Source organism: Miniopterus natalensis, chromosome 4 (genome assembly GCF_054644295.1).
Source record: "Miniopterus natalensis isolate mMinNat1 chromosome 4, mMinNat1.hap1, whole genome shotgun sequence".
NCBI classification, from domain to species: domain Eukaryota; kingdom Metazoa; phylum Chordata; class Mammalia; order Chiroptera; family Miniopteridae; genus Miniopterus; species Miniopterus natalensis.
The window spans coordinates 78,545,793-78,558,179 of NC_142084.1; the positions used below are offsets into that span (position 1 = coordinate 78,545,793).

At 47.7% G+C, this 12,387-nt stretch overlaps 1 protein-coding gene across 1 annotated transcript in view; it reads left to right on the forward strand.

Annotated features, from left to right (window-relative positions):
* The first annotated feature begins 323 nt into the window (after positions 1-323).
* Positions 324-12,387, forward strand: part of ZNF496 (zinc finger protein 496) — a 35,880-nt gene continuing 23,816 nt past the window's right edge. Inside the window, exons 1-6 of the mRNA XM_087816895.1 lie at positions 324-397; positions 574-778; positions 2,694-2,794; positions 3,142-3,568; positions 3,946-4,129; positions 7,387-7,463. Of these exons, the coding sequence (XP_087673021.1) occupies positions 3,179-3,568; positions 3,946-4,129; positions 7,387-7,463 (651 nt within the window). The 5' untranslated portion in view covers positions 324-397; positions 574-778; positions 2,694-2,794; positions 3,142-3,178. The remainder of the gene's footprint in view (positions 398-573; positions 779-2,693; positions 2,795-3,141; positions 3,569-3,945; positions 4,130-7,386; positions 7,464-12,387) is intronic.

Here is a 12,387-nt window from a genome sequence, read left to right on the forward strand (position 1 = left end):
GCCTTCCCCCGCCGCGCGCCCCCGCGCCCGCAGTGTCCTCGGCCACCGCCTGCGGGCGCGGTCCCCGCTGCGCCCTCCACGCACCGACGCGCGGAGGTGGGCCCTGGCGGCGGGGCCCACATCCCCGCGGGCGCCCAGGCCCGGACGCGCGAGGAGGGGGGCGGGGCGGCGCGGGGGCCGGGCTGGGGGTGTCGGATGTCACCCCTGCCCGCGCACACCTCGGCCGGGGGGCGGGGAGCGAACCACTGAGACGCCGAGACCTCCGCGGTCCTAGAGTGGAGCAGGAAGTGTCCCAGGGGAGGGAGCCGGAGGGTCCGGCCTTTCCTCTCCTCCGCGTCCGGCGGGCTCTGGCGGCAGCCTAGCCTGCGCGGCCGGCCGACGGGGACGCGTCGCGGGGGTGAGTGCGGCCGGCCTCCAGCGGCCCGTGCGGCGCCTCCCACCGCCTCCTCCAGCCCCAAGCAGCCCGGACTCCCGGCCCCGCGCCCCTTGACCCCGCGCGTCCCCCATCCCGGACCCAGTCGTCGGTTGATCTGCGGGCGGGGGGGATAAGGCAACACCAATATTGTTTTTCAGGTGCCTGCATTTGTTCCTACTGCTTCCCTCCCAAGTGGAGCCGTGGTTTTCTGGATGAGCAGGAGACGGGGCTTGGCTGGCCAGGGACGGAATCGGGCCCTGCAGAGAGCCCGCCTTGGGAAGGATGAGGAGCGGCTGCGGAGACTAACGACGCGGCGGGAGCGATTTGAGTTGGACGCTGGGACGGAGTTCCAGGCTGTTTGAGGTGAGGAGCCGGGAGCTGGCGACCCTGGACGCGCGCGCCCGTGTGAGTGCGCGCGCACGCGCGATGGGAGGGAGGCGGGAGCGGGAGGGCGAGGAGAGCTCTCTTTCCCTGGCCTAAAATGCCCTCCCTTTCCTTTCTGCTGATCCCGCGCTGTCCCTCCTCCTTGAGCTGCTTTAAGCCCCGCCCCGCCCCGCGGGAATCCTCCGGGACCCACGTTCGTTCATTCATCAGGCTTTACTCCTGAGCCTCCTACCGCCGGGTGCCTGGGTGACAAAGAGGAACGCCGCTGTCTGGTTAGGGCTGGTTCTCATCGGACACAGTGCTGCGGGTGGGGCCTGGGTACCCGAGGTTGGGGCAGACCTGAGGAACCCAGAGGCCCCGCAGATGTGGTGGCCGAGCTCAGGGACTTTGGGGTGGTGGGGCCCGGTTCCAGATGCAGGAGCAGGCACTGAAGGAAGGTTGCCATGGGGCACGCTCTAAGGTGCCCAGACAGACTCCTTGAGTCCTTTTCTGCTAGTCTTTTTGTTTTCCGTTGGAAAGGAAAGCGGTCCAGACACTTGGGTTTTTCTGACTGCCATTCCGTGGCTTTGTGGTTCTTCTGGCCTTCCTGTGAAACTGGAGTGAGGCCTGTATTCCATGGGGCTCTGCACTGTCGGAGGTTATAAGCTGGGGCGCCTCATACAATCTGGGTGTGGAGGTCCAGTGACTGTGCCCCATGGTCTTGGAGGCCTGAGAGAAGAGGATGGACTTTCTCTGGCTCCCATAGTCTGTAAATAGTGGCTGTTACTCTTTGATGTGGCCTGTGTGTGTTCACTGGGGAGATGGAGGGGCCCTGAGCCCCACCATGCTCATGTGGAGGTTGTGCCTTCAGCACCTTGCCTCTGTCCTGCCTGGGGATCTTTGGTGTGTGTAAGGTGCCTTCATCATGGTTTGAAGGTGACAAGGGTAGAGAAGGCCAGTAGAGGCAGGGTTGAAGGTCAAGGCATCTTTAAATATATGCTGAAGTTCATTATTCAGACTGAGCCAGCCAGGGCAGGCTGATCTGAAAGTGCTGGTGTTTTTATTGATTTTTAGAGAGAGAAGAAGGGATAGGGAGAGAGAGGAAAAAAAACATCGGATAGGCTGCTTCCTCACTAGGGATCTAGCCTGCAGCTCACCACATGACCAGGAATTGAACAGTGCACAGGATGATGCCCAACCAACTGAGCCACACCAGCCAGGACAAAGTGCTGGTGTTTTTATTTTTATTTTTTAAATATATTTTATTGTTTTCAGAGAGAGGAGGGGAGAGGGAGAGAGATAGAAACATCAGTGATAAGAGAGTCATTGATCGGCTGCCTCCTGCATGTCTCTCACTGGAGATCGAACCCGCAGTCTGGGCTCATGCCTTGACAGGGCATCGAAAAGTGATCTCCTGGATCATAGGTTGATGCTCAACCACGGAGCCACACTGGCCAGGCTGCTGGTGTTCTTAAATGTACGACATTACTTTTCTCCAGGAATCTGAGGATATGGCTGTCACTTTTAACTCCTATTTCTTGTTTTTGAAATCCTTTCCCAAGGATATGATTTTATTGATTGATTTGAGAAAGAGAGGAAGAGAGAAACATGGATCATTTGCCTCCCATATGTTCCCTGACTGGCGATTGGACCCACCACCCTTTGGTATATGGGACGACACTCCAGCCAACTGAGCCACACTGGCCAGGGCTTGTATTGGTATCTTCTCAGCCATGTGCTTCATCTCCTGTCTCTCAGTGCAGACTCTATGGGGCAGGGGCAGTTCTGGCTGTGTGGATCCAGCAGATCTAGTCCCAATAGTTGGCCCTGGCCACCAGCAGGGTGAGTTTCCCTTCCTGGATGTGCCTTCATGGTTCTTACCCGGAATATCTGCCTTTGTCTTTCCAATTCAAAGGGCTCAAGGGCAGGAACCGTGACTGGATCAGAAGCCCCAAGATAGCGGCCTACTTGGCTCAGCCCTCTTGGGTCCTCTCCAGGAGGACCTGACCACCGAAGGTATCGCAGAGTCTTAATTCCTTCTCTTTCTTTCCTGTATGTAGCCCTGTCAGTGTCCTGGTATGCTCTGAATGCCTTTGTCACATTGAAACGCCACTGCTTTTCTCTTGAACTTCCTGCCTTGTTTGTCTGGTTGACCAGTTAGGGGAACCATATAATGATGCTGTCGGGGGGTGGTAGTTCCCTCTCTCCCTTTGTGTAAGGACCAGTCATGCTGACACTTCTCACATGTCCCAGGGCTTCTCCCAAGGGCTGGTCTCTGGGCCTTGTCATTTCCCCATCACCACCTTCGACACCTACTGCAAGAGACCAGAGTATTGAAGCCAGTGATTTCTGTTTGGAAATAGGGTCGTCTTCTGCTGCTGACCCCCATCAAATCCCATCATGCCCACAGCCCTGTGCCCCCGAGTCTTGGCTCCAAAGGAAAGTGAGGAGCCCAGGAAAATGAGGAGCCCACCGGGAGAGAGCCCTGGCCCCCAGGGTGAGCTTCCCAGCCCGGAGTCCTCTCGACGCCTCTTCCGCCGGTTCCGCTACCAGGAGGCGGCGGGCCCCCGTGAGGCCCTGCAGCGCCTCTGGGACCTGTGCCGGGGCTGGCTGCGGCCCGAGCGGCACAGCAAGGAGCAGATCCTGGAGCTGTTGGTGCTGGAGCAGTTCCTGGCCATCCTGCCCCGGGAGATCCAGGGCTGGGTGCGTGCCCAGGAGCCCGAGAGTGGAGAGCAGGCTGTGGCTGCTGTGGAAGCACTGGAAAGGGAGCCAGGGAGACCCTGGCAGTGGGTGAGTGGAGCAACTGCTCTGGGCTGGCTGGAGGTCGGGAGGAGAGAGGATAAGAGCGGGCTGGGCAGCATTGTGGAGAGGGGGGCCACCTAGCGCCCCTGGCAGGGATGAGGAATTCTGTCTAGAACTCTGTGCTTTGGTTAGGCATACATGAGTGTTGGTTTCTCAGTAAATCAGATTATATTCCCTAAAGGCTCTTATTAGAAGGATGATAAGTTCTTCCTCTTTACAGCCTTGTCCAAGGCCTGGGCTGAGCCTCCAGTGGTCAGCTGTAGAGGTGATGGTCAGTAGGCCAAGGGAGGGATTTGCACAGCCTCTGGCCCTTGCTGGCTAGGGACCTCTCCACGAGTCCTGAAAAATTCTCTCTGGGATTGCAGCTCAAGCACTGTGAGGACCCTGTGGTGATTGACGATGGGGATGGCCCTCCGGACCAGGAGCAGGAGCCTCTGCCAGCAGAGCCCCAGAGCCACCTTGCAAAAAGCCAGGAAGCCCAGCCTGTGGCTCTGCCCCAGAGCCCCGGGCTTCCAAGCAGACTTCCAGGCCAACTCAGTGGGGACCCAGGTAGGGAGCCTGAGGGGTGGGAGAGGGGCCTGCATACCCCACCTTGTGCTTTGGTGGTGGCTCTTGACCTCAGCCAAACCCCTTACAAGGTCTGGATTCCTTCCTAGAGTAATTGAATCAGAATTTCCTGAGGGTGTCTGTTCTTATCATGGTGTCTCGTTCACCCAGAGGGACCTGTGTTGTAGGGGGCTGTCTTTGAGGCAGCACCGTCTTCTCTCTGTGAGGGCACTTTTCTGTCATTTTGGGGGGACAGCCGTACACTGTTGGTTGTCCCAGTAGGGCCTGTGTCAGGAGCCGAGTGAGGCCATGTCCTCTTGCCTCCCTGAACCTCTCTTTCCCGGCTAAACAACTCCTGATCTCAGGCTTGTTATGATGCTGCAAGGAAATACAGAAGTATTCTCAGAGGGAACAGGTTGGTGTCTCGGTTTGGGTCTTGAATGTCACCTAGCCGTGTCTGAATATCTGTACAAAGTGTGCTGGTGGCTACAGGTAGGTGGTCTTGGCACCAGCTATACTTGATGTTGAATCCTCTCGCTATAACCTGGGGCATGCTTCTAAACTCTTCAAGCCTCAGTTTCCTGGTCCATCCAAAGGAAATAATCATTACCTTTATTGGGTTTCTTGAAGACTAAAGAATTCTATCCATAAAATGCTGAGCAGGGGTCCTGAGCCAGTCCATGATTTTGCGTTGAAGTAAGCCTGGTGGGAAGTTGTGCTGCCCTCAGGTTGAGTAAGTGACCTCTGTGGTGTGAGGGTTACTTCCGGCAGACTTGCCACACTGTGCTGATAGCAGATGGAAAGGAGAAGGGATGCCAGGAGAGAGTATTCTTGAGATCCACAGTTGTCTTTGATGTAATAAGTTTTTCAATTGAAAAAGAAGCATATTAAATTTCTTTATAGGTGAAACTATATTGACTTCTGAATAAACCAAATTCTTCAGCCCCTCCTTGGTTAAAAATCCAGATAGTTGTATTAGTTTTCTAGGAATGTTTGAGCAAAGTCCCACAGACAAGGCAGCTTAAACAACAGACATTTACTTTCTTCTAGTACTGGAGGCTAGAAGATCGAGATCCAGGTGTCAGCAGGGCTGGTTCCTTCTGAGGCCTCTCCCTTTGGTGTGTGGACGGCCATCATCTCCCTGTGTCCTCATGTGGTTGTCCCTCTGTGTGTGTCTGTGTCTTAATCTCTTTTTTTTTTTTTTTATAAATTTTACCATCTTAACTATTTTTTTTAAAATATATCTTTATTGACTTCAGAGAGAGGAAGGGAGATAGAAACATCGATGATGAGAGTCGTCATTGATTGGCTGCCTCCTGTACGCCCCCAGCCGGGGATCAAGCCCACAACCTGGGCATGTGCCCTGACTGGGAATCGAACTGTGATTTCCTGAATCCTAGGCTGATGCTCAACTGCTTAGCCACTCCTGGCTGGGCACCATCTTAACTATTTTTTTAAGTTGACTTAGAGGAATGCTCAAGTGAGGAGAAACATTTATGTGAGAGAGAAATATTAATTGGTTGCCTCTTGCACATGCCTTGACTGGAGCTCGAACCCACAAACTTGGGTTTTTAATCAAGGAGAGGCTGAAGAATTTGATTTATACAGAAGTCAATATAGTTTCACCTGTAAAGAAATTTAATATGCATCTTTTTTAATTGAAATACTTATTAAACGTCAAAGACCTGCCACCTTTGGTGCACAGGACGACAGACACTCCAACCAACTGAGCCACACCGACCAGGGCTTAATCTCTTCTTTTAAGGACATCAGTCATATTGTGTTAGGGCCCATCCTGAAGATTTTGTTAACTTAATTACTTCTTGAAAGACCCTCATCTCCAAATATAGTCAAATTTTGAGGTCCTGGGGGTTGGGACTTCAACATGTGAATTTGGTGGGGACACAGTTTAAACTGTAATGACAGGCATAAAGGAAGCAACCATTAGCCCAAATAAACACTGCTTGTGCAGGCAGCCTGTGGTATGCAGGTTGTGGGTAGCAAGAATGCCCTCAGGAGTAGCTGCCCCAGTCTTAGCTGGTGCCTCTTTGGACTTATTCAGAGATAAGCCAGTTATAGGCTTCTGGTCAAAAGGCTCAGCTCTTTCATTTCCCTGAGCAATAAAAATGGACAAAGTAGACATGGTGAGCTAGTTATCAGGAAGACCTTAAAGACATGAGTGATTTATTGTTGGGATGAGCCTCCAGTAAAAACCATATAGTTCCTAATCTTAAAAATCTTCCCCAAAAGCTAGATCTTGTTTAGAGGCTGAAAGTTTTCCACAGTGGTGTGTAAAAGTGTCCGTGTACTCATGTCCCATGGGAAAGGTAGGGTGAGGCTGTCATTCATCCCCCAAAAGGTGGCAGGTATGAGAGCAGAATGAAATTACCCCTAACATCCACACCCACCCAGCCTGAGCTTCCCCTAGCAGAGTGAGGAGGCTGCCTCTCGGGGATCCCCAATGTCACTGCTGGCTAGCTGTCTCCTGTTCTGCCTCCTGTTCCCGAGGAGGCAGAATAGTTCTAAATAGTTACACCTGTCCCTGCTGCTTCCTGGTGAGGGATGTGTTAGCTTTGACACTGATTTGACATGTGACCTGGGGTCAATCTTTAGGAGACCAAGAGACAATAGTGCAGCTTTCCAAGTCTTATTCTGTGAAAGGAGCACCATTTGAAACAGCTTGTTTTCTCATGGCTGCACCCTGGGCCAGATATGTCGCTCACTGCATACAGAAGCCTGAGCAAGGTGTAGTTGCCAGTCAGGGAGAGAAATCCTGTTGGAATAGCAGTCCTGCCCCCCAGGCCTCAAAGTCAGGCCTAGAGAGGTGGTCCCAGTGCTACACTCTGCACTTTATAGTGATGGTTAGGACACTGCAACAAGTGCTTTTTCCAGGGGCGCCTAGCAGTGACACAGTCTTCTGGAGTTTATAGTTTATAAACTTCCAGATGTATGCATTTCTGTGACCCTGGAGCCCCACAGTAATCTTCATTGCTGGCAGCTCTTACTGATATCTTGACTCAGCTCTAACCTTTATCTTCCCAATATTTTGGATCATGAAGTTGAGGCCCCTGCACCTGTGGGAAGTTACGTTGCGACTTAGTGGCAGGGCCAACTCAAACCCAGGTATTCCCTGTTAAAGTGCCCATTGTCATGTCTGTGGTTTGCCCAAAGCTTTTTACCTGCATTATTTTGTAATCCTCCCTTTGCAGGTAAGAAAGGCGACCTTGGATTATGAGACACCCTTTTCTCATCTTTTTCAGTTCCACAAGACCCGTCCCTCCTTCAGGAAGCGAGCTTGAGGGACACACAGCAGGTGACCGCTCTCCAGCTGCCCCTGGTGAGTGACTTCTGCAAGAGCCCTTAAAACCCCACTTTGCCTCTCTGTCAGCTACAGGGAAGCTTTTCCAGGACGCTGGCCAGCCTTCTCTTGGCCACACAGGCTGTTCAGCCCCAGCCTAGAAAAACTAAGAGGACGACATGAGTTTATGTGACTCCCACCCCTCCTCCTGCCCCATAGTCCGGGCTGCTCACTGCTGGCTGTGCTGTCACTTTCAGGAGCCCGTGTGGACAATGGTGTGGATAAGGAACATTCTGGAGTCCCCATCTCTCTCTCTTCCTCTTGGCATCTTGGTGTCCCCTCCAGTGAAAAAGGAAAGGGAAAATGTATATTTCTTTGATACCGTCACACAGCCGTGCAGAGGGCAGTTAGGGAATTTCCACATAAGGCTTACTTTCTCGGTGTCCTCCCCAGGTGGGAGCTGGTCTTGGTCTGGCAGGTGTCCTCACTCATCTCTTTCCTTCCGAGTTTCTGCCTGGGGCTGTGGTTGCTGACCATACCCCCCCTTAGTTTTTCTAGTGAACACTTTCCATCAGCTGGCATGAAATTTAGTTATTGCAAGAATGGCGGTGCTATAAAGGCATGGACCCTATTACTGTTTCTCAGCAGATGGAAGACTATCTATCTGAAGGACAATAAACATAGTTTGTTTTCTGCACAGTGCATTTAACAGGACTTTAAACTTGGGAGGGGTTCCGATCAGGATGGGAGGGAATTTGTTAGACACATGCAGTGGGGAATATCCATTCCCTTGGACCTGTTCCCTTGGAACATGCATGTGTTCCAGCATCTGCTGATGCCTTTGACCAGCATGACTTGCAAGGGGATGCTGTGAATTTAGTATCTATTGAGCTTTGGTGTTCATCTTTGAATTTCTCCAGGTCCCTGTAGATGCCACAGTGAGTAGAAGATACAGATTTTGATAAGTCAGTGCTGTTTATTTCTCCATTGAAGATTGTTCTGTCCAGTGCACTAAAAGTCACCATCCTGAAGGGCTTATTTTTTAGGGTTTTTTCTTTTTAATTTTTACTTTTAATTGTAAAATACATACAACAAAATGTACAATCTTAATCATTTTAAATGTACAGTAGTGTTTTTAAATGTTCAGTAATCGTAAGTATACTCCCATTATTACTGTGCAGCCAATCTCCAGAATTTTTTCATCTTTTCAAACTGAAACTCCTCAACCATTTAGTAATAATTCCCCGTCCTTCCATACCTCTCTCCCTGCACCCACCATCCCACTCACTGTAGACAGTGCACATAAGTGAAACCATACAGCATTTGTCCTTTTGAGTCTGGCTTAGTTCCCTCAGTGTAATGTCCTCAAGGGTCATCCATGATGTAGCATTTGTTAGAATTTTCTTTGTTAAGGCTAAATGATATTTCATGTTGTGTATATAACCCAGTGTGCTTATCCATTCATTCTTTTTTAAAAAATATTTTTATTGATTTTTAGAGAGGAGAAGGAGGGAGAGAGAGAAACATCAATGTGAGAGCGTAACGTCAACTGGCTTCCTCCTACAGGCCCCCTATTGGGGATCAGCCCACAACCCAGGCATGTGCCCTGACCAGGAATCTAACTAGCAATCTTTTGGTTTGGTGCATAGGACGATGCCCAACCAACTGAGCCTCACAGGCCCGGGCATTTAATTCTTTGATGGACACTTGGGTTGCTTCCACCTCTTGGCTACTATGAATAATGTTGCTATGAACATGGGTGCATGTAAAGTTTTATTTATTTTATTTTGGTAATCATAGATTGACCTGCAGATGTAAGAAATAACCTGGCCCTATACTCTTTACACTGAATGATAGTGTCTTGTAGATATAATACAATGTCAAAAGCCATATACTGACATTAATGCACATAGGGTACAGAAATTTGCTTTCAGAAGGATCCTTCCTGTTGCCTTTTACAGCCATACCCACTGCTCTCACCACAGCTTCTCATTGGTCTTTGATAACCATTGATGTTTTTTCTAATAGTATTGTTTCAAGAACATTAAGTAGGTAGATTCATACAGTGTGTCACATTTAGGGATGGGCTTTTTTTTCTTTTTATTGAATTTATTGGGGTGACACTGGTTAACAAAATTATACAGGTTTCAGGTGCACAGTTCTATAGCACATCATCTGTACACTGTATTGTGTGATCACCACCCCAAGTCAAGTCTCTGTCCATCACCATTTATCCCCCTCTAAATCCTTCTCCCCTCCTTCCAGCCCCCTCCCCTCTGCAATCACCACACTATTGTCACTGTCCATGAGTTTTCTCTTTTTTTTGCTCAGTCCCTCCCCCACTCTCCACACCCCACAGCTGTCAGCCTGCTCTCTATGAGTCTGTCTCAGTTTTGCTTGTTAGTTCATTTTGTTCATTAGGTTCCACATATGAGTAAAATCATATGGTGCTTGTCTTTCTCTGACTGGCATGTTTCACTTAGCATAATGTTTTCCAGATTCATCCATGCTGTCACAAAGTGTAAAATTTCCCCTTTTTTGGTTGAGTAGTATTCCATTGTATAAATGTACCACAGCTTTTTACTCCACTCATTTACTGATGGACAGTTGGGATGCTTCAAAATCTTGGCTATTGTAAATAACACTACAGTGAACATAGGGCTGCAAATACCCCTTCGAATTAGTGTGTTGTGTTTCTTCAGATAAATTTCCAGAAGTGGGATCACTGGATCATAAGGCAGTTCCATTTTTTAATTTTTGAGGTAACTCCATTCTGCTTTCCACAGTGGCTGTACAAATCTGCATTCCCAGCAGCAGTGCATGAGGGTTCCCTTTTCTCTACATCCTCTCCAACACTTTGTTGATTTATTGATGATAGCCATTTTGATAGGCATGACCTGATATCTCTCTGTGGTTTTAATTTGCATTCTCTGATGATTAGTGACATTGAGCATCTTTTCATATGTCTGTTGTTAATCTGTATGTCTCCTTTGGAGAAGAGTCTATTCAGGTCCTTTGCCCAGTTTTTAATTGGATTGTTTGTTTTTTTGGTGTTGAGTTTTATAAGTTCTTTATAAATTTTGGATATTAACTGCTTATCAGATGTATCAACAAATATGTTCTCCCATTCAGTGGATTGTCTTTCCGTTTTGTTGATGATTTTCTTTGCTGTGCAAAAAATTTTTAGTTTGATGTAGTCCCATTTGTTTATTTTTTCTTTTGTTTTCTGTACCCAAGGAGATATATCATAGAAAATACTGCTACGAGAAGTGTCCGAGATTTTACTGCCTGTGTTTTCTTCTAGGATTATTGTGGTTTCGAGTTTAACATTTAAGTCTTTAATCCATTTTGAGTTTATTCTTGTGTGTGGTGTAAGAGGGTGATCTAATTTCTTTTTTTTTGCACATATGTGTCCAGTTTTCCCAACACCATTTATTGAATTGACTATCTTTATCCCATTGTATGTTTTTTCCTCCTTTGTCAAATATTAATTGACTATAAAGGCATGGGTTTATTTCTGGGCTCTCTGTTCTGTTCCATTGATCTATGTCTGTTTTTATGCCAGTACCATGCAGTTTTGATTACTACGGCCTGGTAATATAGTTTGATATCAGCTAGCATGTTTCCTCCAGCTTTGTTCTTTTTTTTCCTCAAGATCGCGGTTGCTTTTTGGGGTCTTTTGTGGTTCTATAGAAATTTTTGGAATATTTGTTGTAGTTCTGTGAAATATGCCATTGAATATTGATAGCAATTGCACTGAATCTATAGATTGCTTTGGATAGTATAGACATTTTAATAATGTTAATTCTTTCTGTCCACAAACATGGTAGATGCTTCCACTTATTTGTATCTTCTTAAGTTTCTTTCTTTAGTGTCTTACAGTTTTCTGAGTATAGGTCTTTTACCTCCGTGGTTAAAATTATTCCTAAGTGTTGTTTTTTTTTTAAACACTTGTGAATGGTATTTTTTTTTAAAATATATCTTTATTGATTTCAGGGAGGAGGGGGGAGAGAGAGAGAGAGAGAGAAACAATGATGAGAGAGTCATTGATCAGCTGGCTCCTGCATGCCCCCTACTGGGCATCAAGCCTGAAACCCAGGCATGTGCCCTGACTGGAATTGAACTGCGATCTCCTGGATCATAGGTTGATGCTCAACCACTGAACCACACCAGCCAGGTGGTATTGTTTTCTTAGCTTCCCTTTCTGATAGTTTATTATTGGCGTATAAAAATGCAACTGATTTCTGCGTATTTATTTTGTGTCTTGCTACTTTACTGAATTCATTTATCAGTTCTAGTAGTTTTTTGGTGGAATCTTCAGGATTGTCTATCATGTCATTTGCAAATAATGATAGTTTTACTTCTTCCTTTCTAGTTTGGATGCCTTTTATTTCTTCTTTTTGTCTGATTGCTGTCGCTAGGACTTCTAGTATTATGTTAAATAAGAGTGGTAAAAGCAGATATCCCTGTGTTGTTCCCTATGTTAAGGGAAATGCTTGTTGTTTTTGCCCATTGAGTGTGATTTTGGCTGTGAGTCTGTCATATATGGCCTTTATTATGTTGAGGTATGTTCCCTATATTTCCACTTTGCTGAGAGTTTTTATCATAAATGGGTGTGGGATTTTATCAAATGCTTTTTCTGCATCTATTGATGTAATCATGTGGTTTTTAATCCTTCATTTTGTTTATGTGGTGTATAATGTTTATTGATTTGCCAATATCGTACCAAATCTTACAGGGGATGGTTGTTTTCAATCAGCATAATTCTTTGGAGCTTCAACCAGTGTTTTGCATGTATCAGTAGTCTGTTCTGTTTTTATTGCTGAGGAACGACCCCATGGCATGGATGTACCACATGGTTTGTTGAACCATTCACCTGCTGAAGGAGATCTGAGTTGTTTCCAGTTTAGGGCATTTTGCATAACACTGCTGTAAACATTTGTGTACAGATTTTTGTGTGACC